The sequence below is a fragment of the Bolinopsis microptera genome, chromosome 12, assembly GCF_026151205.1.
Source record: "Bolinopsis microptera isolate Bmic1 chromosome 12, MBARI_Bmic_1.0, whole genome shotgun sequence".
Classification (NCBI taxonomy): Eukaryota; Metazoa; Ctenophora; class Tentaculata; order Lobata; family Bolinopsidae; genus Bolinopsis; species Bolinopsis microptera.
This window is the reverse complement of record NC_087083.1, coordinates 13,698,152-13,723,554: the sequence shown is the minus strand read 5'-3', so window position 1 is coordinate 13,723,554 and position 25,403 is coordinate 13,698,152. Positions and strand designations below refer to the sequence as shown.

The 25,403-nt window shown below is 37.0% G+C and overlaps 2 protein-coding genes across 3 annotated transcripts in view; one reads left to right on the top strand and one right to left on the bottom strand.

The window, feature by feature from the left end:
- Positions 1 to 1,125: 1,125 nt before the first annotated feature.
- LOC134824092 (atlastin-1-like) lies at positions 1,126 to 18,308 on the bottom strand. Of its 2 annotated transcripts, XM_063835806.1 has the most exons (15): positions 18,240 to 18,308; positions 17,050 to 17,172; positions 14,144 to 14,276; positions 13,688 to 13,754; positions 12,813 to 12,935; positions 7,868 to 7,969; positions 7,501 to 7,593; positions 7,050 to 7,188; positions 6,651 to 6,778; positions 6,357 to 6,485; positions 5,807 to 5,928; positions 4,090 to 4,234; positions 3,613 to 3,777; positions 3,265 to 3,298; positions 1,789 to 1,871 (listed from the first exon to the last, which is right to left on the bottom strand). In XM_063835806.1, exons 1-14 carry the CDS (start codon positions 18,301 to 18,303, stop codon positions 3,275 to 3,277), a joined length of 1,557 nt encoding a protein of 518 aa, XP_063691876.1. In that variant the 5' UTR covers positions 18,304 to 18,308; the 3' UTR covers positions 1,789 to 1,871; positions 3,265 to 3,274. The 2 variants fall into 2 exon arrangements, with proteins under 2 accessions (XP_063691875.1, XP_063691876.1); XM_063835805.1 differs by lacking the exon at positions 3,265 to 3,298 and having other exon boundaries at positions 1,126 to 1,871.
- The window catches only part of LOC134824093 (glutaminyl-peptide cyclotransferase-like), a 37,460-nt gene continuing 15,999 nt past the window's right edge, over positions 3,943 to 25,403 (top strand). Inside the window, exon 1 of the mRNA XM_063835808.1 lies at positions 3,943 to 3,978. The gene's annotated coding sequence lies outside the window, so the exon portion shown is untranslated. The remainder of the gene's footprint in view (positions 3,979 to 25,403) is intronic.

Below are 25,403 nucleotides of genomic sequence, written 5' to 3'. Positions count from 1 at the left end.
TTTTGAATTTCTTGATTGTATAAACTCGAAGACTAATCATTTTATTTCTGAATCTTTTAACTAAATGTTAATAATATTTTTTACTTTGTACTTCAAATTTGATTATTTGGACAAGCATTCAAAAGAAGTTTTTTAACTCACAAAATTAAATAGTATAAGCATTTTAATTTTATCCAATATTCAAACATAATCACTACATGACAAGTGTTGCCTATTAAATGGCATGCCTAATTATTTAATTAGGCAATTAATCGATTAATTAATTGCCTAACACGCAAATTATTACTCAAATATACTTTCTCCTTAGTAAAAGTTTCCTTAATTCTTTATGTACAAACTGACTTTTTTATAGCCAACGCATGCTATATAAAACAAAAAATCGTACTCAATATTATTATTAATTTAAATTTACTTGCGATCTAGTATATTGGGAGCACCAAAGGAATTGGGAATTTTGTAATTGAAGACAAAACAAAATATTGGAGTTTACAATTTCAAATTTTGGCCGACATAAAATCACACGTTTTTCCGTCATGAAAGTAATAGATTTTTATCTTAACAGTGGTGTAGTGTTAACACAAAATCTGTACAACATGGTATTTTTAAGTGAAAGTAATCACGAATTTCTTGATAGTCAATAATTTTTTAGGAGCGTTCATTATTATTTTAAAATAAATTGTGTTGATAACACTTTGTGTATTAGCTTATAATTATTAGATACAAATTTTCAGAAAATAGCTCCTTGTAAACAGAATGTGCACTGCACCACCGTACTTGTTAAATATAAATCGAAAAGGAAATTTTGTCAAGATTAAACAATAAATTAAAAAGCATTCAATAGACAGATGTTATCAAATCATTTTTAAATCAAAGACTTGCTCCATAGGGGTCGTTCACATATTACGTTACCATTTTTTGGAACATGTTTAACCCCCTCCCCAGTCCCCCCCCCCCCGCCCCCTCCGTAATCAGTTTTACACATAGCTATTGTGTCAAAATTACACTAGCGTAATCATTCGGAAACCCCCCCCCCCCCCCCCCCCTCCTCAGCTGAATACGTAATATGTGAACGACCCCATATTATAAAGCATGAAAGTATCAACGCGTCGTTAGAAGTTTATTTTTCAGAATTGAAATTAATTCTAGTACCAGGAGCAAATCTTATGCTTTTCTCTTACAACATAGAACTAACAAAGGTATTTGTAATTACAATCTATTAATAGATATAATTGTATAATTATATAATTAGTTTTAGAAAAGATGGTAAAAGGGGAGCAGCCAAGCCCGGGCTGGGGGGAAATGCGATAAAAATTTACTGTAAAGGTTTCTGACCCAGCAGATCTAAGAAATCTATCTGAGGTAAATTTAGTAATCAAAAGGCCTAGATAATCAATTTAAGAGCACCAATTAGGCATCAATTAGCGTCTTAATTAGATTAGCTAGGATTTATATAAACTCACACAAAGCAAGCCTCAAATTGTTACATTTATTGTTATATCACAATTCACAAATCACTCTTACTAACATAGCATCCCTTTACATCGGTACCAGAGTAAAGTTTGACCCTCAAAACCGGATATTTTCGAAGTGAACTCAAGTGCCGGCTAAAATTTTACAAAAAGTTAAATTTGTTAATTAGCGCGGGCAATCCAGGAAAGAAAAATGAAATGGAATATTCAAAATCAAACTCAACATCTAGGCACCCAAATCCTGATAGCAAAAAAAATCCTAAAACGACTAATTAAATCAAACATCAGCCCCCCATGGTCCTAAGATTTTTTAGATTTGCTCCTTTGTTGTGCTGCTTGAGCATGCTTTATTGCTGCTGTTGTTCCGGCAGCTACCACTAACCCGTAGAATGGCGTCAGACCCTGAAATAGACATTATCAAGTTACTAATTACTACTAATTATCAGTATTAGGTAATAGGTTACTAATTATTAGTACTGTAGATGATAATAAGAGTTTTTAAAATAGTTCGTTGTCGCTATAAAGGCACGGGTTATCGTGAAAAGAGAAGTCTATGCTAATCGATGGACGGGCGGAAAGATTATGGTGGAGGGGAAAGACGTTTCAAATTTAAATATTTGAGCAATATATGCTCATGTGAAGTCCGCCATTATAACGATCAGTTAATTAAGTAATTAATTAAGTAATTAATTAAATAATTAATTAAGTAATTAATTAAGTAATTAATTAAGTAATTAATTAAGTAATTAATTAAGTAATTAATTAAGTAATTAAGTAATTAATTAAGTAATTAAGAGTAAGCAAAACTAAAGTTCACGCAGGTTAACACCTCTTTCTCAGAGTAAAACAGAGATACACAAGTTTTACTCAACACTATAACACTATTTATTGAGAACACTGGAAATAAGGTGCTAGGTAGAGTTAGAAACAAAGCACAGCCAATAAAGAAGATAGAAAGAACCGTTCAAATATTGTGTTACGTCATCACTTTTAAACTGTTTGGAAACCCTCGACTTCATATTGTTTACCAGTACCAAAACCGTTTAGAAATTATATGAGCCGCGTCATCATTTTGAAATCTCCTCACCCTTCAGTGATGACGTTATAAATGAACGACCCCCAAGGTAAGAAACAAGAAGTCAACGAAATATGATACTTTGCATATTTCAGCTGACTATTGAGTTAGTATACACATTATATCTGATTCGTTGTTCAATGAAGTTGGTCTGTGAGATAAATAAGTATTTCTAGACTCCAGTTTTCTCTTAGTTTTTCGATAGTTTCAGTGATAATATAAGACCCCAACTTCATACGACAACATTATAGTTTTCAAGATCAAGTATCATAGAGTCTCTAGTATCATATCAAGACAAATGTGTTTAGTCTTAAAGAATACATAGTGTAAGAGTTATATAATCATGCCACTGGTCACTATCACCTCAACGGTCACTGTTGTGTTGTGTGGCGTACCATTGAAATCATTTCAACTACACGCTCCAAACTACCACAAGGAAGTGGTAGTACCACTTCCTTGGTTCGTACCACTGGTGCGTAGTGCGTACCAGTTGTTCATACCACTGGTACGTACACAATGGTGGCTCGGACACGATTCTAAAGGTGGCCCAGAATCCACAGCAAGTAGATTGTAAAGCGCTTATTTCATCAACATTGACATCTTCTAACTTAGCTGTTTACAAAAGTTAAAAGATATGAAAATTGCTTTAGATTCTGGGCCACCCTGCAAAATATCACTCAGATAAAACAAAATAGCTGTGCTGTGGTACAATCAACCTACCCCACCACATTCAAAACATTCTTTCCAATCCGCCCTAGCAAATATACGGTAAAATTGTGATCAAATAACGAATATAATCAGTTATAATTTATGATAAAATCCCCAGTCCCCTGATAGTGATTACATGAATAATCATACATTCATTACACTAAAAGCTAAGAATTGTAGAACTCATGCTTTACAAAAGTCATCCATCAATCAATCAGTTCTGCTGTGTTATCAAGAAACAAGAAATAATCAGAATAATATTCTCAATCTTAAAAGTAACAACAAATGCGTCGTGACAATGAAAATAGCACGTAATAACAATATAAAACCGCCGTAATAGATGCTGGCAACAAACCCTACCTGTTCCCAGATCATCTCGGCCACGTGATCTATACGCTCCGCTACTTCCTGATGTTCAGCTCTCCACTTGAGGGTTATCCAGACACCTAGCGTGGACATGGCTCCCCAGAACACTGCGTTACACACCATCGCTAGTGGACCCAGGTACACTGCCTTCAGGATTCCCTGGGGGTAACGACAGGGTGTAACGACAGGGGGTAACAACAGGGTGTAACGACAGGGTGTAACGGTGTAACAACAGGATGTCTAACACCGATGTTACTTCTCAATATTCATACAATCACAAACCCTCCGATCCTACACATTACTCACAATGTTTTTAACTAATTACAACACTACAAATCTATTACATTTATTGAGAATTATGTAATGTAACGTGATGGAAATATTTTAAACGGGCATATCCTGTCCAAACCCAGGATGCGCTAAATGAAGAATTCGATGTAACTTTGTTTGAAAAGCATTAATAATACTCACATGAGCAACGTAAGCAACAGCCAACACGATAAAGAGGGTTATAGGTGTCCGGGCAGACTTGAATATGTTTTTACTCTCGTTTATCTTAGTGTACTGCTGGAACTGGTCCTCCATATACTTCTCTAGCTTCTCCAGGAATGTCTTACTGAGGGTTAAATATTATTCAATTCAGAAATGTCGTTTGGTAGAATCTGTGACCGCACGTGCAGATTAACGTGCACACGCTGTGACCGCACGTGCAGATTAACGTGCACACGCTGTGACCGCACGTGCAGATTAACGTGCACACGCTGTGACCGCACGTGCAGATTAACGTGCACACGCTGTGACCGCACGTGCAGATTAACGTGCACACGCTGTGACCGCACGTGCAGATTAACGTGCACACGCTGTGACCGCACGTGCAGATTAACGTGCACACGCTGTGACCGCACGTGCAGATTAACGTGCACACGCTGTGACCGCACGTGCAGATTAACGTGCACACGCTGTTACCGCACGTGCAGATTTACGTGCACACGCTGTGACTGCACGTGCAGATTAACGTGCACACGCTGTGACCGCACGTGTAGATTAACGTGCACGCGCTGTGACCGCACGTGTAGATTAACGTGCACACGCTGTGACCGCACGTGTAGATTAACGTGCACACGCTGTGACCGCACGTGTAGATTAACGTGCACACGCTGTGACCGCACGTGTAGATTAACGTGCACACGCTGTGACCGCACGTGTAGATTAACGTGCACGCGCTGTGACCGCACGTGTAGATTAACGTGCACACGCTGTGACCGCACGTGTAGATTAACGTCCGCACGTGTAGATTAACGTGCACACGCTGTGACCGCACGTGCAGATTAACGTGCACGCGCTGTGACCGCACGTGTAGATTAACGTGCACACGCTGTGACCGCACGTGTAGATTAACGTGCACACGCTGTTACCGCACGTGCAGATTTACGTGCACACGCTGTGACTGCACGTGCAGATTAACGTGCACACGCTGTGACCGCACGTGTAGATTAACGTGCACGCGCTGTGACCGCACGTGTAGATTAACGTGCACACGCTGTGACCGCACGTGTAGATTAACGTGCACACGCTGTGACCGCACGTGTAGATTAACGTGCACACGCTGTGACCGCACGTGTAGATTAACGTGCACACGCTGTGACCGCACGTGTAGATTAACGTGCACGCGCTGTGACCGCACGTGTAGATTAACGTGCACACGCTGTGACCGCACGTGTAGATTAACGTCCGCACGTGTAGATTAACGTGCACACGCTGTGACCGCACGTGTAGATTAACGTGCACACGCTGTGACCGCATGTGTAGATTGGGCGACATCTACGCGCACGTGCAGTGATTTATAAAAGCGGCATAATGATCTGTTTAATTGCGATAACTTTGTTTTCAGTTTGTATTACATTTTAATATATTTTATATATATTATATAAATCTTGAATTAGAAAAATCCAGTTCTGTCGTCCTAATAATACCCTCAGCTGCGATTGAGATTTGTTAATGCGACAATAACTGATCAATATATACGAGTAGTTCCTTCTCAGTGACTAAGGGCATTCTAGTCTTACAATTCGGTATTTCCCAATGCTGTCGTCTCTCATGGTAATATAAGTAACATAAATATATAATATAAGTAATATAAATATAAGTAATATAAATATAAGTAATATAAATAATAACATTACCATACCTGAGCTCGGCGCCACCCATTTTCCTGGTGCTGTTGAACTCTTTCTCAGCCAGGTCGATAGATTCTGCGTGTTGGGTGAGCATATCAGTGTCGTTTAGGTACCCATGATCACCACCAACTTTCTGAAACACGATGGGTTATTAGGCTACTTTGGCGATAGCGTGCATGTTTACGTCTGACGTGGGTGGAATTTACAATTTTTTACCAACTTTAAAGTTTTGAAACTCTTTAAAAGAGCTTTAAAGGAGAAATAGAAGCATCCGAGCAAAGCAAGGGTGTTACAAATAAATTAGATCGCTGACGATTTTGAGTGACTGAGTGATCCAATTATACGAGCTTTAAAAAGGAACACTTGTTTTTTACATCAGTAATAGTGTGCCGAGAGATGTACTATACCAGATCCGAACAAAGCGAGGGGAAGGTGTCAAATACAAATTAGATCAGGATATTAATCCAAAATTTATCAAACAAGAGCAAGTGTTCATTTTCTCTAAAATAGATGTGATTTTCTGCAGAATAGATGTGTGATATACAGCAACAAAAATGTTACCTTTTCCATATTCTCAGTGTATTTCTCCTGAGCAGAAGCAAGCGCTGAGAGGTTGTTTGCTTCAGCTGTGGCTCTTAGCATTGTCATTGGCTCTGGCAGGGTGTCTTGTTGGTAGATCTCAACGTAGCTCTGATTAAATTGGTAGAAATAGTATCATGGCTCATGAAGAATAGCACGACGACATGTTAGTAAAAAATATGGTGATGAACGAACATCAACATCCAGATAAATCAGAAAAACGACAAAATATTTCAGCATGACTATTAAAAGATTGAAATAAATTTTAAAACTAACCTTGAAATAATGAAGTAAATCTTTGCCCTTCAATGTCTGACCATGAATCTTCTTGGACTGCAACGTTTCCTCGTGTAAGTAGTAAGGTATAAGCTTCTCTATGCCACTCGCAAAATCACCCTCCATATCTGCGAGGTAGCAAGATGGTAAGTGGTAACACCAAGCCAGTTAATAATAATTACATTATATAAATTAACTCTTCTTCTTCACAATGTTTATTAACAAGCCAGTTAATAATAATTACAATTTATAAATCAACTCTTCTTCTTCACCATGTTTATTAACTTTGTCCCATTATAAACGAGGTTAATGTTTGATGGTAACCACCCATAAAACCGTCTAGTCAGTAGTATATCTACATGTATCTGAGCTGATTAAAAGTGTAAAAATGCAGCTCACCTGCTAATCTGCCAGTAAACTGAGGTTTAGAAGCGACAGTTCGGCCGGGGTATGGGAGCAGGAAACACCCCACATCTGCAAAACAGTTGGTTATGTGGTGACGTACCTCCATTAGCTCTTCGTGCTGGTTTTCTGATACCTGGATAGAGTATTTAATTAAGTAATTAGGTAGGGTACTTAATTAATGGGTGATATTTCAAGTGCTGCTAGAGCTCTGGTTTCGTCGATTGATGGGATAAACGATTTTTGCCAGCTAATTTTGAAAAGGACGACGCGCGTTTTTCAGCGCGAAATGCCAGGTAATTTTAATACAATTTTGTCATGGCGGCTTACTGCATTGCGCCAAAAAGCTTTACAAATCAATCTTGTGGAGAAAATGACGATGCCAATAATGACGATATGCAGAAGGATTAGATGGCAAGTTGCCACAAATTCTCAGTTTGAAACTTACAGCAAGTATTTTGTTCAAGTAGTTCTTTCCACCAGAAGCTCCCAGTTCAAACTCGTATTCAAATGCCCAATCTCTGATCAGAAATTCTAACCTCTGTAAATGATATGTTCATAGAAGTTAATTTTGGTGAGGAGCTGTCACGTCTCAAGAAAATATGCCTCCCCACCAGAATCCACATCTATCTAACTCGCCTTGGTAAGATATTATCAGAATACTGATTAAACCATAAAGTGTAGATCAACTTTATCAATAAAATTATAATGACGTGTAAGAAAAAGTGTTGCTCAACCACACGTTTCCTGGAAGTCAGACAAAAATCTGAAAAAAAAAGGAAGTTTAAATATATAATTTAGAATATTGAGCTAACTTGGAATGGCTTGCATTTTGAGTCGTCACTATCGTCCTGCATGGCCAATCTACCGTAATCAGTAAAGAGGTGAAGGTGCTGCAAATCATCTTCGCTTATTTGCTGAAACACGTTATTATCTAATTAAAAAGGTTATTATCTAATTAAAATGGTTATTACCCAATTAACGGTAAATTATAAAGAATAATTTCAGCTAGAAATTATTAATTAAGAAGAGTAATTCGGTAAGACTGTAGAACACAATACAATTTTATACTCTAAGGCCTAAGCGGTGGTTGCTGTTCCACTTTAAATCCCAGATAAGTCAAGATAATGACATGTAAAACAATACACCCAAATTTAGCATTTATACATTGTTTTCAAATACAAGGACTGTAGTACATTTAATGATATCAGTGCACTGTTTCGGCAGCAGATATACTCCAATACCTTGCTCTATTACAGTATTACTATTACTATTACTATTACTATTACTATGGCTCAGTTAGTATAGGTAATTATAACTAGCAGGACTGTATTGGACAGTAGAAATACGTTGTAATATAGCAACTGTTCTATTAGCTGATTGTTATGTATACTACGTTATCACGATAATTAAGCGGCAATCAGAATTCCTAACATACCGCGCTTAGTTATACAGTAAGATTATACAACTTGTAGGCTGATGCTAATACTAGAGAAATGTTACCATTCTAACACAACATCATACATTACACGCAGTTTAGAATTACGATCTTTACTCTCTATCTTTATGCATCCAGACATTAAGTCTCTGGTTTTAATGACGACAGTACATTGTACAACAAATACACTGTATTTGTTGAGCTGCCCGCCCTAGCTACGGTACGAGAAGCAGCGGCAGTGTGTGATCCGGTTATAAAGAGTGTTCTTGGAACAACAGCACTCTGCTTGGCTGCACTGTGACAGTGGGAGAACATTAGTTCATGTCACCTAACGCCCGCTTAACCTTGGCAGCCCCAAGGCATCTGGTTGGTGATGGTTCCCAGGGCTTTTTCAGTTGGAGTCGGCTGTTAAGTTTGTCCTGTAAATTCTTGACTTAAGAAAGGAAATAAAATATATAACATCACATCCAACACTTGGATTCATCCCAACAGTATTATTTCCCCTGATATAACACCGTGTAATAAGTCAAGATGTCTCACCTGTAAACCATTCAGGTCAAGTAATATTTTCACCAGTTACGTTACTAATAACTCTTTCATGTTAACTCACTCTGAATCCTTTTCTTGTAAATCTTCTTCTATTATCTATCTCCTCACTTGTTCTTGTGGTATTCAATATGTTGGGCTCACAGAACAGCGCCTTAATGAACGCATGAATGGACACCGTGCTTCGGTTAAAGCCGGCAAATCCTCCTTTGTCCATGACCACTTTAATACTCCCGGTCATAATTTTCATGACGCCTCCATTCAAATTATTGATTTTATTGACCCTTCCTCTACTGAAGACCCTCGTCTGGCCTTAGCTGACAGGGAACTTCTTTGGATTAATCTCCTGAGCACTGCTCACCCTCTAGGTCTCAATGACAACATAAAAGGTTCTGGTAATATTTCTAAAAGCAACTTTAACGATATTTATTTTAAAAGTAAAATAAAAAGATATAAAAGAGGACATGGCAGAAAAAAGAAAAACAAAAGCCATGAAGATAGAATATACAAAAGGACTCTCACTTTAAGAGAGATTGACAATAAGTATGAAAGTTTAAAAAGAAAAATGTCTGAAAGCAAATACAACTTTTATAAAGATATAAGTAGCCTTCAAAAAGGCGAGCTCAAGCAACTTAGCTCTCATTCCCTCTGCAAATCTGGAGCCATTTTCCTTGTTATACAATCTTTTGCTGGCCAAGACAGCACTTCTTCTCCTAATATCACCTCTGTTAATAGCGAGTTTATCACTTTTCACTATTGTTCTAAAATATTTGATAAACTCCGAATAGAATCAGTCATTCGTGACTCTAGGATCTTGACTCTTCTCCCTCCAAACCTTACGCCTTTCCTTCCCTTAAAAGTTTACTATAAGTACGATATTCCTGTCGGGCGTAAGCTTTTTAATTATAATAGATTCCTTAAATCACTTGATAATACTACTATTTCCTCCATCCTGGAAGGTGATTGCCCCTGTTCCAGTAACCCTTATTGCTATCAGCCTCGAGGCCACATCATCACCGGTGACCTTGCTTTCATTGAGCACGAGGATTTAAGAGGCATCATGAGTTACGGTACCAAATTTAGGGAACCTGTGTCTGTTCCTCCTGAGCAAATCTTGGAGAGCCTCAACGAGTGTTCAGCCAACTTCGCCACCCGTATGGCTAGGAAACATGGACTTTCATGTTTGGAATTCCAGGATTGGAAAGATGAGGTCTCCCGGATCTTCACCAATCGCCTTAACTTCCTCTCCTCCTCCCCTAATAACTTCACTCCCTACAATTCCATTCTACAAAGGGATGATGTTAAATCTTATCTCGACAGTCTTTCTTCTTCTTTTATTATTTGCTCCGTAGATAAAGCTTCAAATAATTATGTTTTTGTCTGCAAGAAGTTTTATCTTTTAACCCTTCTCAACGAACTTGGCTACGATCTCACTTCTCTAGAGTGTCGTGGCAATTCTACTTATCATCCGGTTAACTCTGTAGAGGATGATATTATTCAGGAACATGTGAACTTCATTAAAGATAACTTTAATATTCGTGTTTCTGAGGACAACCTTTGTCTACCGAGAATCTTTTGGATTCCTAAACTTCACAAGAATCCTTATAAGTCTAGATTTATAGCTGGGGCCAGTAAATGTACCACTAAGCAGATATCAGTTGTAGTCAACAAAGCTTTAAAAGTTTTAAAAGAATACTTTTCCAAATACTGCAACTCTATCTACAACAATACTGGAATTAACTGCGACTGGAGCATCAACAGCTCTAAACAGTTCCTGGAAAGGCTGCCTAGACTAGAGATTTTTAATATGCAGGTATACGACTTTACCACTCTGTATACCAATCTAGACCTTCAGGTTGTACAGTCACTGCTTTTCGAGCTAATAGATCTCCTCTTTAGTAATACGAATAAATTTATTTGTGTTTCTCTGTATAAGAACAACAATTTTTTCTCTAAAAAGGAATATAACGGATACTTATGTTTTTCTGCTGATAAACTCAAAACAGCTATTACATTTATTCTGTTTAACACTTTTGTTTGTTTTGGGGATCAGATTTTAAGACAAACGAAAGGCATTCCCATGGGAGGGAATTCTAGTAGCCAGTTCGCTGATCTTTCGCTAGGGAAATGTGAATTCAACTACATGACACGCCTAATCAAAGAAAAGAAGTTCGGTCTCGCTAAGCTCCTCTCAAGAAACTGCAGATATGTCGACGACCTCAACACCATGAACTATTTGCATTTCTCTAACCTAATCAGGTCCATTTATCCACCTGACCTGCTTATGGAGAGGAGTGGTGACGACAATAAGTCCGTAAACTATCTCGACATCAACATCTCGATGAATAACTCCGGACACGTCGCCACCAAGCTTTACAACAAACTTGATGACTTCAACTTTCCTGTGGTCATGTACACCTTTCCTAACAGTAATATTTCCTCTTCTGTTGGTTATAATGTTTTTTACGGTCAGGTCCTTCGTTACTCTTCCATTATCTCTGACCTTGATTCTTTTCTGTGTTCTACCAACACCCTTTATAGGACACTTCTTTCAAGATGTTATAATGACAGACTCCTGAAGAGTAAATTCAGAAAGCTTCTGAAAGACCGACCTAGTATTCTGTACAAATACAGTATACTTGATGTCAGCGACATCCTTGACATCACATTTAACGTGAACAGGTGATCACTGACGAGTGATTGCTAGGGGGTCTTGGCACATTAAACCGGTACAGGTATTAAACCCCCGAAACCGGTGTGCCAAGTCATCTGCTGATGATGTTCACATAACATTATTTCCTCTCTCCTTTATTCCCTCCGTCTTTTCTTAAACTTACAGTTCAGTTACTTTATTTCACCAGGTCTACCTAAGGATCAATTATTCTTTGGTGGGGTTTCACTTCTGGTATTGGCTTCATTCCCGTTCCTTTTCCTTATTCTTTATACTTATTTTTTTATATAGTTTAATGAGAATGCTAGCCTGACACGTGCACAGACACGTGACAGACACGTGACTAACACGTGCACAGACACGTGACAGACACGTGACAGACACGTGACAGACACGTGACTAACACGTGACTAACGCGTGTACGGAAGTGTATGTAACTCAGTGTACGTGATACATCACCATTAAACTCATGTGTTAAATCGTATTGTCTTACTCCCTTACATTTACATGTAGCAGATTTGAAACATAAGACACCATATTTTGCAGCTTGTGCCTAGTACCAGATAACATATTTTTCAGCTTGTACCAGATAACAAGTTAAAAGTAAAAAGAAGAGCCTACTAAGTGTAAGGAAACCAACAAGTTAAATCGCTATATTATTATTATAGCGTACAACAGTGTTATTAACAAGGCGGGATAGGGTGTGACCCTCAGGGGATTTCAGTCTTATAGCAGTATTGTAATTACAGTTTAACCACGATTTGCGCTGATTTAACACGCAAACCCCGCTTTATACATTATAGTTATACATTGTCTTTTATAGTTTGACATGTTGTATAAGTAATAGAGTACATTGCACTTAACCTATAAATATATCATTGATTGTATGAGATATTATACATTTATTGGTATGCAAACGCCTTTTAAAATCATTAAGATATTTAGGTACCACAAGACGGAAAAAAAGTTAAACCGTCGTAAATGGACCACCAATATTTGATAAATCGAATAATGAAATAATTGAACAATAGAATGATAGCCTCTAATTAGCCTATAATAACCTTCTAATTAGCATCTAATTACTCTCTAATTAGCGTATAATTACCTGGGAAATGTTGAAGATCTGTATGCTACTCAACATGGTCGATAGAGCAAATATCGTGGCGCTATCCCTCACTATTGCCTGGTTATCGAATGTGCCCTGTGTATCCATCAGCAATATAGCTACCTGTGTTATTTGTTAATCAGCAATATAGAGATATAGCTGTGTAATTTGTTAATCAGGGTAACACATTTCAATCATATTAGTTATTACAGTTCGCACAGTTCGCTATTACTAATGTTTTGACAGGGGTCTGACTTATTATTACCTAAAATAGTCGTAGTTCTCACTATTACACAATGGATCAATACCATTGCAAATTGTCAAAACGGTTATAAAAATGGTTCGATTTCGGAGCCATATTGTAGTTGTCCTAACAAACAAACAAACAAACAAACAAACAAACAAACAAACAAACAAACAAACAAACAAACAAACAAACAAACAAACAAACAAACAAACAAACAAACAAACAAACAAACAAACAAACAAACAAACAAACAAACAAACAAACAAACAAACAAACAAACAAACAAACAAACAAACAAACAAACAAACAAACAAACAAACAAACAAACAAACAAACAAACAAACAAACAAACAAACAAACAAACAAACAAACAAACAAACAAACAAACAAACAAACAAACAAACAAACAAACAAACAAACAAACAAACAAACAAACAAACAAACAAACAAACAAACAAACAAACAAACAAACAAACAAACAAACAAACAAACAAACAAACAAACAAACAAACAAACAAACAAACAAACAAACAAACAAACAAACAAACAAACAAACAAACAAACAAACAAACAAACAAACAAACAAACAAACAAACAAACAAACAAACAAACAAACAAACAAACAAACCTTCTCTCCAGTACTAGGGTTAGTTCTGATGAAAGGCTGTCCCCAAATCCAGATACCACTTGTTTCCCTGTTAACATTATAGGGTTCTGTTAAGTGAGATTACAATTAGACATAATTATAATAGAAAATGAACTCTTAACATGGCAACTAAACTATTGATGCCTCCTCAAACTGACCAGTTAGTACCCCCCCCCCCCCCCCGGCCCCCCACTACTAACCTGTTATTGCCCCCCTCCCCACTACTTACCGGTTAGTCCCCCCCCCTCAAACTGACCGATTAGTGCCCCCCGGCCCCCCCTCCCCACTACTAACCTGTTAGTGCCCCCCCCCCCACCATCCCCCCACTACTAACCTGTTCGTGCATCCCCCCTCAAACTGACCGATTAGTGCCCCCCGGCCCCCCCTCCCCACTACTAACCTGTTAGTGCCCCCCCCCACCATCCCCCCACTACTGACCTGTTCGTGCCGCCCCTCCACTTGAACCCAGTGAGGTCCTCTTCAGGATCCCCCATCCACCCTGAACGGCCCTCACAGGTCAGGTAACGTAAGATGAAGTCTAGCAGGAAGGATTTACCTTTCCTGAACGCTCCTGATGAAATTAGTTAGTGAAATATGGTGATTGTATTATATTTTAAATATTCTTACAACTGCAATTAAATACATTTATTGATGATTATTATTAATGTATGGGATGGAAACGTTTTAACCAGGTGTCCACACCCTAGCTCCTTGATACGGAGAATTTGTTTCAACTTGATGAAAAGCTAGAATAAGAATTATCTGGTAGCTGTTTTATCAAATTATAAGTTCAAGAAAGGAATAGCGGAGTAACCTCCGCTTACATGGTTAATGTATTCAATTTGTAAAATATACAGTGACAAAAATGGCCAATAACATAATTTTATAATCACATTTCGAGTGCGATGTGATGAGTTTATGACCAAGCAACGTCTTTCTATTATAATATATTACGAAACGGTATTTTCAAGTACCATGTAAATTTTTTTCCCTGCTCTTGCCGAAGGCAAAAAGATCGTAGGGAATAAGTAATCGGGTTTGGATATATGAGCTATCCCGATGGACCTGCGATGATGACAAAAGTCTGCTCCTTCGCAATATAGACCACTCCCCTATAATTATGTGTATAAAAGGAGTCTATTTTGCGCGCGCGACGCCTGTTATGTGTTAATTAATTACAGGCATAGCAACCAGTTTTTGGTGCTTGACGACTGTTACACAGGTTTCCATCGGGTTACAATTCACTCTTATTCATTAATATAGCATATTAGTCATCAGAGATGATCAATCATCAATGTAAGTGTTATTTTGGTGAAACAAGCTTAATAAACTACCGAGTGATAAAATTCAGCAAGTCGAAACAAATTAAATTATGATATCAGCTGATAAACTCGTTGCTGATTACTTAACAGTTGATCGACACTTAATGGTAAAAAGCGAAAACATAGTTGACAAAAGATGTTACTTTACATTTACATTCAAGGAGCAACTAAGATCAAGATTGCGGTATGCTTTTAAAGAATCCTATATAAAATCAAAGGCTCGATAGTCGATAGTCGATGGTGCTGTAGATGTAAGCATCAAACAGAATAGTTGATTACAGTCAATAAAGTTGGCATACGATGCAATAATATGACGTGACATGATACGCATCGTTAACACGAAACAAAACCGCGCAAAAATGAAATGATCTACAACCAAACCACATACAGATCGACGGCGACACTTCAGATGCGCGCAGATTTTTACAAGTTCTGCACGCCTAATATAATATAAACGATTATCACGTGCGCCAAACACCACTCTGGGATACAATAAAGTAGAACAATTACATTGTAGGCAGTAGGGAAATTTGATCGTGTGTGGTGTTACCGCGGCGAAATTCTTGTTTTTACAACAATTATTATTATCAAAAGTTGGGAGTTTCTAAATCATTCGAGTTTATAATTAACCGTAATTTCTGTTCAGGATGCTTCAAGAGTTATAACTTTATAATCCCTATAATGAAATTATTCCTTCGACAATGTAATAATCTTAAACTTATTTATGTCAGAAAAATTCGAGAGAAATTTATAAATCAGCCTTGAAAGTATTAAAAGTTAGTCCGGTAATTCTACAGTCTACACATCTGAAGGAACTACATATTATATAATATTGTAGGTTTAGATGCTTGAAAATTGACTCATCTTGAGATTTACAGCATGATTATATTCAAGAAATTAAACTGTTACATTTCAGTGCAATGATAAACACAGTGACACTATGTACTTAATCTTACGTTAGTTAATAGTAATAATATATCATACTCATAGAAATAAAGTATGTGATGTTACGTTCGCGTTGTGTAATATAATTCCGTGTGCTGAAGTTAAGCTATTACAATAGGCTACACACGATATATGGTAATACTTATCGGCACACTGTAGCACACTGTAGCTATTGTTTAATGTAAAATATTGAACTGTTGTAAACTTATTAAATAAAAGTTCTCAACGAGGGATAGTTAAAAACAACGCCCAAGTCAAATATTTCCCTAAAAAACAAAATACTAGTCAAACCTTCATTGTAATGCCAATATGCCAATATCTCTTGTTACTATAAGCTAAATTACGGATATCATATATCACAGTGTACACAATACATTGTGTACACAGTACATTGTGTACACAGTACATTGTGTACAATAGTGGGAGGATCACGTGTTTAACTCCAGCAATCATCACCTCAACATTTATTATACTCTCAACATTCAAGTGAATAGTGCTTCGTCTTAAGGGAACCTACACTGTACACTGTACAGTGATATACTGCAAGTTTAAAAGTTTAAAGACAATCAGTTTTGCTAAGTTTTAAGTCACTTTGTAGTTCACTTAAAGAAGCCCAGCTTCTGTTTATAGCCCCCAGAGAACACATCTATATGTCTCATTCAAAAGAATAGTAAATTTCGTGTGGTCAGTTTACCATCTAACATCTAACTAATAGGGCAAGTTAGCGTTAATTAGATTACCTTGAACTATATTATCCACATAATGAAATAACATGTTCATATAACAAATATAGACCACAACGTATGAATGAAAATCAAAGAGTTAACAGTTTAATCAGAATGATGATAATAAATCAAAGTTTAATAACACCGCTATTAAGATAAAACTTATACTTAGCAGTGTTTAATCTAAACATACTAAATGAGTAAAAATGTACTTGAATAAGTAATGATTTTTGATAATACCTGTTGGGCTACTTGGATACTACTGCCCAGTAATCCAAGGGGCCTTTTTCATCTAAAAACATTTTTCTTTAATTAATTAATTATTTAATTATTCTGTGTACAGTGGACAAACCTGCGACGGATACCACCACAACAGGTGTATCCTTGAGATTCTTTGCCATGAGTATTGTAGCCAGATCATTCTCACAGAGCGTAAAGGTGTGATCTCCATTATCTCTGATTATCTGTACTGGACCTGGTAATATTGGGAGTGAGCAGGGACAAAAGAAAATCGCGATTATTTTGGCCAAAAATTGCGGTACCGCGACAAGCCAAACAGATGACATATAAAATTTGTCGCAAAGAATGTGAATAATCGCGATCCCGCACATGCCGCGATTTCCTTTTGTCCCTGGGAGTGAGTAGTTTCTGTCAAGTTGAGCAACAATTGTATAAGTGTTAACATGACTGAGCAGGTAATGTTTAATAAATTATTATTATCACAGGATAAGTGGTACATTCTTTCATCACGTTTGATTATAATATCCGTGTATGTGTGACATATTAACATAAAATAATAACGTGATTCTATAACACCTGATTCTAATGACTGTAGTTAAAAAAGGTAGTTTTTTAGCAATCAATATATTTTATTATAAGTTTGATTATAAAATATATATATATTATATTATAATATACGTGTATGTGTGACATATTAACATAAAATAATAACGTGATTCTATATTTTTGGAACTGTTTTTTAAATAAGTGTAATTAGATATAGAGGTTCTTATTAACGAATACTACCTTTATATTACATTACTATTTTTACTCAATAACTTCACCTCATTCACAAACAAAACTCCAGCCTAGAGTTAAACCATACAATTTATCCTATCCCTTAGATCCATTTGAATCCAAAAAATATATAACTCATTACCTCAAAATTCTATTAAAACCTCAACAAAACTTTGATCATAACCTACTACACTTCAATTCCATTATATGGGAAACCTGGAACACGAAGCACAATAAAATGGGGCATATAATATTATTACAATGATACAGGGATTCTTGAGAGAAGATGCGTTTGGGCTAATTGTGTAAATATTAGAGTTTGATTACCTATACTACTATGTTAAAGAAATATTTATACTTCTGGTAAGTTAAGTGGTAGATCCCTGTATAATATAATGTGTATATTGCACTGGGGACCAGATAATTGGGGTTTAAGTTCAAGTATAAAACATGACAGTTGCATAATATCCTAGAAATAAAATATAAAATATCCTAGAAATTATAAACTTTTCGACCATTACATACCATTTGTATCAATCACTTCAAAGGTGTCGGACTCCGAGCTGTCATTATTTAACTCTTCTGCCATTTCTAAATCAAAATTACTGTTAAATACTAATTATTCGTATCAATCCTTATGTTGTGGCAAAAAAGCCATTTATAAATAGTCAATCCACTTGGAAGTATGAATAGGTTTTCAAAATATAATTAAATTGAATTTGATAGATCATTAATATTGGTGGGGGAATGTTGAAATATTTTTTGAAGAGATCAAACAAGTTAAACATTTAATATAATTAATTAAAGTTAATAATTCAACTAATTAATTAATTAATTAAAATTTAACAAGTTAAATGAGTCAGCTCTTTTCAAAGTTCTGTTTAAAAAAGATGCATTCAATCTATAGGTACATTCTTACGATGGATATTCATTTTCAACTCTGATAACTTGCATGGCAATATCAGAATAAAACATATGATTTTTGTATTGTACAGTCATAATTAGCTCAGGCATTGAATGATCTCCATGTCTCTGATCAGCAAAATATGTATCAGCAAAATATGTATCGATGTATCATATAGTGTAGACTTTCTGTCACAACAAGACTGTAACCCATAGTAACAAACACAAACAGAACCCCTAACGTCTGCTAACAATTTTCTTCTGATCCTCATATGAGCCCTGTCTCTAAAAACTCAACTGAACTAGCGTTTTGGTGTGTGCAAAAGCTTTCAGGCACGCACATTCCCTGCCCCGTTAGTTGCCTGTCCCTTCAAAATCAAACTAACAGTCAAGGACAAAAAGTCATACACCAAATGAGCATTATATTTTTATAAATTGTTTTACATCTCTTTACTCTGTAAAATGTGCTAAAAATTAAATTTCTTGTTTCATTGAAAATTTCTTGCTTCATTGATCTTTTTGCTTCTTAATTTTTAATCTTTTTTTGGATGACTTTGACTGATTGCTGCTCTTTTTTCGTTTAAGATCAAAATTCTTTTCATTTTTACTGTCTTGATTGGCTAGAAGAGACTTTTCTTTGTTTGAAATAGATTTGTCATGTGCCTGAGATGTCATACATCTTTTTGATGAAAAGTTTTGTACACGACTGGTTTGACTTAAATTGTTTTTCCTTGTGTTAAATTGTAGAGAATGAGAAACCATGTTTCTAACAAATCGCTTGTTTGGTACTTTGTCTTCAGGTTTACGTAACCATGCAGCTGAGCCTAACTCCTTCTCCATACCTTGCATGCGTCGAGCTTCAGCTAATATAGCTTCGGCTGCTTCCTCATCAAGTGTTTTCGCTACAGCCATGGTACTACAAATTTTGATAATTCAAATGATGATGAATAATACCATTACAAATAAAATCAATTTGACATCCCTACAATGTAACTCGCATGAATATACTTCTTATCCTATAATTAAGGGCACCTGCTATAGAATTTCAAAAGAAAGCATATTCAAAATGATACGTATGAAATAGTTTATCAATTTGCTTGATTCTGCTTAATAAGTTGACGTTTGTCGATCAAAATTGAATGGGGAAATCGCTTAAGATCAAAATCTTCTCAAGCTATTATAGTTTTCAAGATGCGACAACATACACAAGGTACCTGAGACAAAAAATGAACAAAAATTAAAGTATAAAACAATTCACAAAACCATGATTAGGTATTGAAAGTGAAATTAGGCAGAAGTGCGAGAAAGAACTTTGTTAATATAGATGGTCTAGATTTGAACTTGGAGCCACAAGGTCAAGGGTGATTTTCAAATGTTTCTCCCAATGTTTTTGTATAGATTCATTATGACATTATGTGTATATTGTTTGAATAATTCTATTCTATAAAAGATATTTTAGAAGAGGAACATGTACTACATTTTTGACGGTTTCATTTTATATAGGGTCATTGTGATATTATGTGTATATTTGAATACTTTTTATCTTTAGAAAAAATTAGGCATTGACCAAACCAACAACAGTTCCGGGAGGAACCGGTTGGGGTAATGGGTTCCTAAAATGGGCTTCATGTCGAGTGAGGAAGTTTTTCCCCTTTTTTGGGAATTTTGAGCTTGAGTCAAGTTCTGTTGTGGTGATAAAATTGTTGAGTGACTCAGGAATTGCACCTTGATTTATCAAGTCAGCATGATCTTTCATGAAAAATTTTTTATTTTCTTTTACTGTTTTGTGGTTATCAAAGTAAAATTTTATTTATTCATATCATGACTGTCCAAATTTAAAGTTTCCTTTTCTGATTTTTTAGTTTTTGAAAGATTGAAGCTAGTGTAGTTAGTTTAGTGAAGCTAAAAGTAGCTACTTTTTAATTAACGGGTCGGGTGATACTCGTAAAATATTTGTTCCAATTATCAGGACCGTCGACGAGTCCAACTTGGCGTGCGTCCTGGTAGGTTGTAAACCTACAAACTGAAAGCACATCTAATTTGATTGTAAAAATGGAAGGACTATTTTGCTACTCTTCTCGGCTCACCACCGACGGTAGAGAACGCGGAAGAGGATATTGATCCAGTCCACCCACCTCTGAATATCGGAACAGAAGCGTTTACGTTGGATGAGTACAGGAAAGCAAAGTCCAGCATAAAGGAAGGGAAAGCATGGGGTGACGACAACATAGCCCCAGAAGTCTTAAAACGATGCGACCTTGATCAAATTGTCTTAGACTTCTGTAACAATGCTCTATTGAAAGGTGAGAAACCAGACCAATGGTCAACTGCCAACATCATACCAATTCCAAAGAAGGGCGACCTTAGCGAACCAATGAACTATCGGGGAATAAGCTTGTCATCCCTAGTTGCCAAGTCTCTAAACAAGATGGTTCTAAACCGGTTGAAGCCAGAAATCGAGACAATTCTGCGTAGAAACCAGAATGGATTCAGACCAGGAAGGTCAACAACTCAACAGATATTGGTACTGAGACGTCTTATAGTGGGTGTCAAGAGTCGGAAACTGCCAGCCGTTCTGACATTTATAGACTTTAAGAAGGCTTTCGACAGTGTACATCGTGGGAAAATGCTTAAGATTCTAGAAGCTTACGGCATTCCAGTCAAAATCGTGCAGCTTATACGGCTCATGTACGAGAAGACAATGGCCAAAGTCCTAACTCCAGACGGAGAAACTGAATTGTTCGAAATACTTGCAGGTGTGTTACAGGGTGATACCTTAGCACCTTACCTCTTTGCAATAGTCATCGACTACTTTATGAGGCAAGCCATAGGCGATGATGCGGAGCGACTTGGACTCACCCTCGAACGTAGAAAAAGCAGAAGAGTGGGGCCCAAGATCATCACCGATGTGGACTTTGCAGATGATATAGCACTTATATCTGAGGACATGGACAAGGCTAACGAGTTCCTGCTCAGAGTAGAATCGGCGGCAGCAAGCGTGGGACTACACATAAATGAAGGCAAGACCAAGGTCATGACACTGAATATGGAGGATCAATCTAGCGACCTACTAAGTCGATCCGGGGAAGCCATAGAAAATGTAGATGATTTCATCTACTTAGGCTCCTGGATTGAGAGCACAGATAGGGAGATAAGGGTTAGAAAGGGAAAAGCATGGGGTGCCCTACATAGACTGAAGGATATCTGGAAATCCAAACTCTCAAAGAGCCTCAAGATTAGATTGTTCATAGCGGCTTGTGAATCAGTACTGATCTACGGATCAGAAACCTGGACACTGACAAAGGCTCAAGAGAAAAGTTTGGACGGGACATACACAAAGATGTTGCGTATGGTGCTGGGTATCTCATGGAAGGACAAGGTCAGCAATATAACTTTGTATGGTAGCCTCCCAAGGCTGTCAAACAAGTTACGAAGCAGGAAATTAAAAATGGCGGGACACTGCATCCGACATCCTGAGCTACTTGCCAGTGATTTAGTCGTATTATGGAACCTACGCACGGTAGAGCACAGCAAGGCCGACCAAGACAAAGCTACTTGTCTATTTACTGAAGGAAGTTGGGACAAACTCTAAAGAGGAACTGCGAACCCTGATGCGGGACAGGGATATATGGAGGGGGTTTTCTGGCGTAGATCGGACTTAGCTCCGACATAGTAGTAGTAGTAGTAGTAGTAGTATATGAAATATGTTTATAACTGTATTTGTTTAATTTTACACTAAGCTGACGATCTGCGATTAAACTTGAACGGCTATAACGGGGAATCGTTTAAAATTATTTTGATGCACCCCGACAATAGCTACTCAGTACTCACGCAATTGTGCTTTTTACGGAGAAATGCATCAGTATTCCAAGTGATTTGAATAATAAGTGCATAAATTAATTCTGAATACATTAAAAAAGATTTTATTTCAATTCATATGATGGTTGAACGAAGTTACAGCAATGTATGCAGTTTAATTTGGGGAGTGTGCTTTCGGTGGAAATTTGACCATTGTTAATGATCTGGCCCGGCACTTGCCATCGGGCCATAATATTTCGAAAAGAAAGCGGTGCGCTCTACTTCGAAGAAATTTAGAAGAGTAACATCCGTCAAGTGGAAATATAAAATTATAACCTGCGTCAACAATTATTGGTTGACAATATCAACCCATCGAGATCGTTGCCCTGCAAAGCAGAGCAACGATCGACGATGCGAAACAAAAATGCTAGTTCGCGTCGAAGCGGCAAAGTCCTCCAACAACAATTGATTTGACGGATGTTACTGTACTCGTCTAAATTTCTTTGAAGTAGCGCGCGCCGCTTTCTTCTCGAAATGTTAGCTTGATGGCAAGTGCTACAAAGTAGCGCGCGCCGGGCCAGATCATTAACAATGGTCAACAATTAATATGACTATATTTTGTATTTATAATTTTAACATCGTATAATTCGCGAATGGCGATATTACATAGTTTGTAGTTAAGGAATACAAAATTTATTGTATATTATATAACATTGCATTGTTTTCTAGCAAATATTTGCTTAAGAACTACATCACAGTGGATATGAACTAGGGGGAATTAGGGGAATCAGAGGAAAACAAAAAGCCCAGCACCTTGGACTGGATGACGTATCCTTCAATTTTATTCCTCAGAAGACGAGCTTTGAGGTCTCTTATTAAGTTTGTTTATTTAAATTTTATAAATAATTTATTGTAGCTTTTATATTGTATAAAATTTTACGGACGAAATGATCCCAGGGGAAACTCCCAACCCAACGCCTCGGCGGGTAGTTGATACACCTTTCACAAGCGTCAAGCAATAGCCACTTTAGTCTATTTGCTGTGAGGTGTCTCAGCTACATGGGTTGGGGGTCCCCCCTTTTTTAATGAACTATTTTAATATTTTTGACTGAAAATACACTTTGTATGATTTGAAAATTGGATTGGGGAAGTTGTGATGCATTGTGTATAGTATGTTTAACCTTTCAAGTTACCCATTTGTTTTAATTTTGATTGTCTTGGAAGTTAGAGAAAAAGCATTTTTTAAATTTTGAATGAGTAATTACAGTGTGTCTTTTTACTAAGTGACAAGTCTTAAACAGAAAAAGTTGCTATGCCAGGAGCCTACATTTTTGAGACAGGTTTTGCCCTACTTTTAAGCAGAAATAAGTTTACTTGAAATTTGGGACCTATCATCTGGGAAACTATCATATTATAATTGCTTCCTTCAAAACATTTTGCAAGTTCAAGATGAATTATTGATGATACTACTTAGTTTCAGAATGAAATATTAAGATGAAACTACCTCATTTGCTTGAGCTACTAGGATACAAGGATACAAGGATACAAGGATACAAAAGTGATAATTACTTTATTGAGTACACAATAGTTGTAATTCTGAAATAATTTAAGTTACACAATTCTAATTATTTACAAGTGTGTAGGGATAATTTAGAAATGTTATATAATGCTAGTTTTAGAAAAATAGATAAATCGAGTTTGTATGGTTCAATCTTATTTTAAGGTCCTATAGCATTATGCACTTGCCAGTATTTGAGTGGAAATCTGGGCTCTTATAGTAGGCTGTATAATTTTCGTTCACAGAGAGAATTGAATGGATTGCTCTTGCTGTGGCAGTGAGTGTGGTAGGATCTAGAGTTTTGTTGGAGAGCAAACCGACTAGGTCAGTAATGTTTAGGGGATGGAAATTGAATTTTTCCCTAACTGAGGAGTAGAGCAAACAGTCAATCAATACGTGACTTTCGTCCTCAATAGGCTTGAGCCCTTTGCTGAAAAAGCAGTAGGTGCACCAACGTTCTTCTCTTGGTACAAGGGGGGTTTCGTATCTGCCCCTTTCGATGTAGAGGTTGTGGCAGCTGATACGAAACCTTGTCAGACTTTTTCGAACATCCGGTATTTTGATAATTCGTAGGTATGCCTCTGGTTCGAAATCATGTTTAATTAAGTTATAGAATTCTAGTTTTGGCGAGGAGGCCTTGGCAGCTTTCCAGGTATTCACGAATTCTTCCCTCATGTTATGACTGATTTGGGTGGAGAGCTTAGATTTTGAGGAAGATGAGGGGGTGAAGTTGTATTTGGTGAGAAGCTTTGAGATGTTGGTATACCAAGGAAGTCCCAACATGATTTGTTCGTGAAATGCAGCACAGAGTAGTTCGTTTTCAGTGTTTTCAAGGCAACTATAGTAATCTATTGCAAGTTTGCAGGCTTCAAAGAATAGAGGGTGGCGCCCGCTTTCGCCCCAGCAACCTATATTTGATGCTTTTGAATGTACAGACAAAGACCACTTGATAAACTTTAGGTGGAATTTTTCATAGTGGTCCTGTGCAATGTACTTCAAGGTATGCTGGGGGTTGGCTTTGTCATCTATTTTTGAAAGGTATCTCATGGTTTTTGAGTGGGGGCATAAGACTTGACAGCCATAAAGCAGGATTGGTTTTATTAAGGAGTCAAATAGAATATTAAGGGCACGGTGTGAGAGGGCATCCTTAACTATTTTGCCTTTGAGGCCATAGAGAGCACGGAGAGCCTTGGCCCTCAGCTCAGTATTTGCTGCTGTAAACGATCCATTTCTGTGGAATATTATGCCAAGATAGCAGTATTTATCGGTGTGCTGGATGGGCTGACCTCCCAATGTGAATGTTTCATAGGACTGCTTTCGTTTGGGAGGGCTGAATATTACAATCTTAGTTTTCTTAATATTTACTTCAAGGCCCATGGAGTTACAGAAATCAAATAGAATGTTGATATTGACTTGCAAGGCCTCGGGAC

What these genes read in the sequence shown, in the direction of transcription:
- LOC134824092 (XM_063835805.1), bottom strand. Translation starts at nt 18,303, where the DNA reads ATGGCAGAAGAGTTAAATAATGACAGCTCGGAGTCCGACACCTTTGAA. An exon ending in TGAAGTGATTGATACAAATG is followed by an intron (nt 17,173 to 18,239) that starts GTATGTAATGGT and finishes CAATATTACCAG; the next exon opens with GTCCAGTACAGATAATCAGA. An exon ending in TGGAGGGGCGGCACGAACAG is followed by an intron (nt 13,755 to 14,143) that starts GTCAGTAGTGGG and finishes TAATGTTAACAG; the next exon opens with GGAAACAAGTGGTATCTGGA.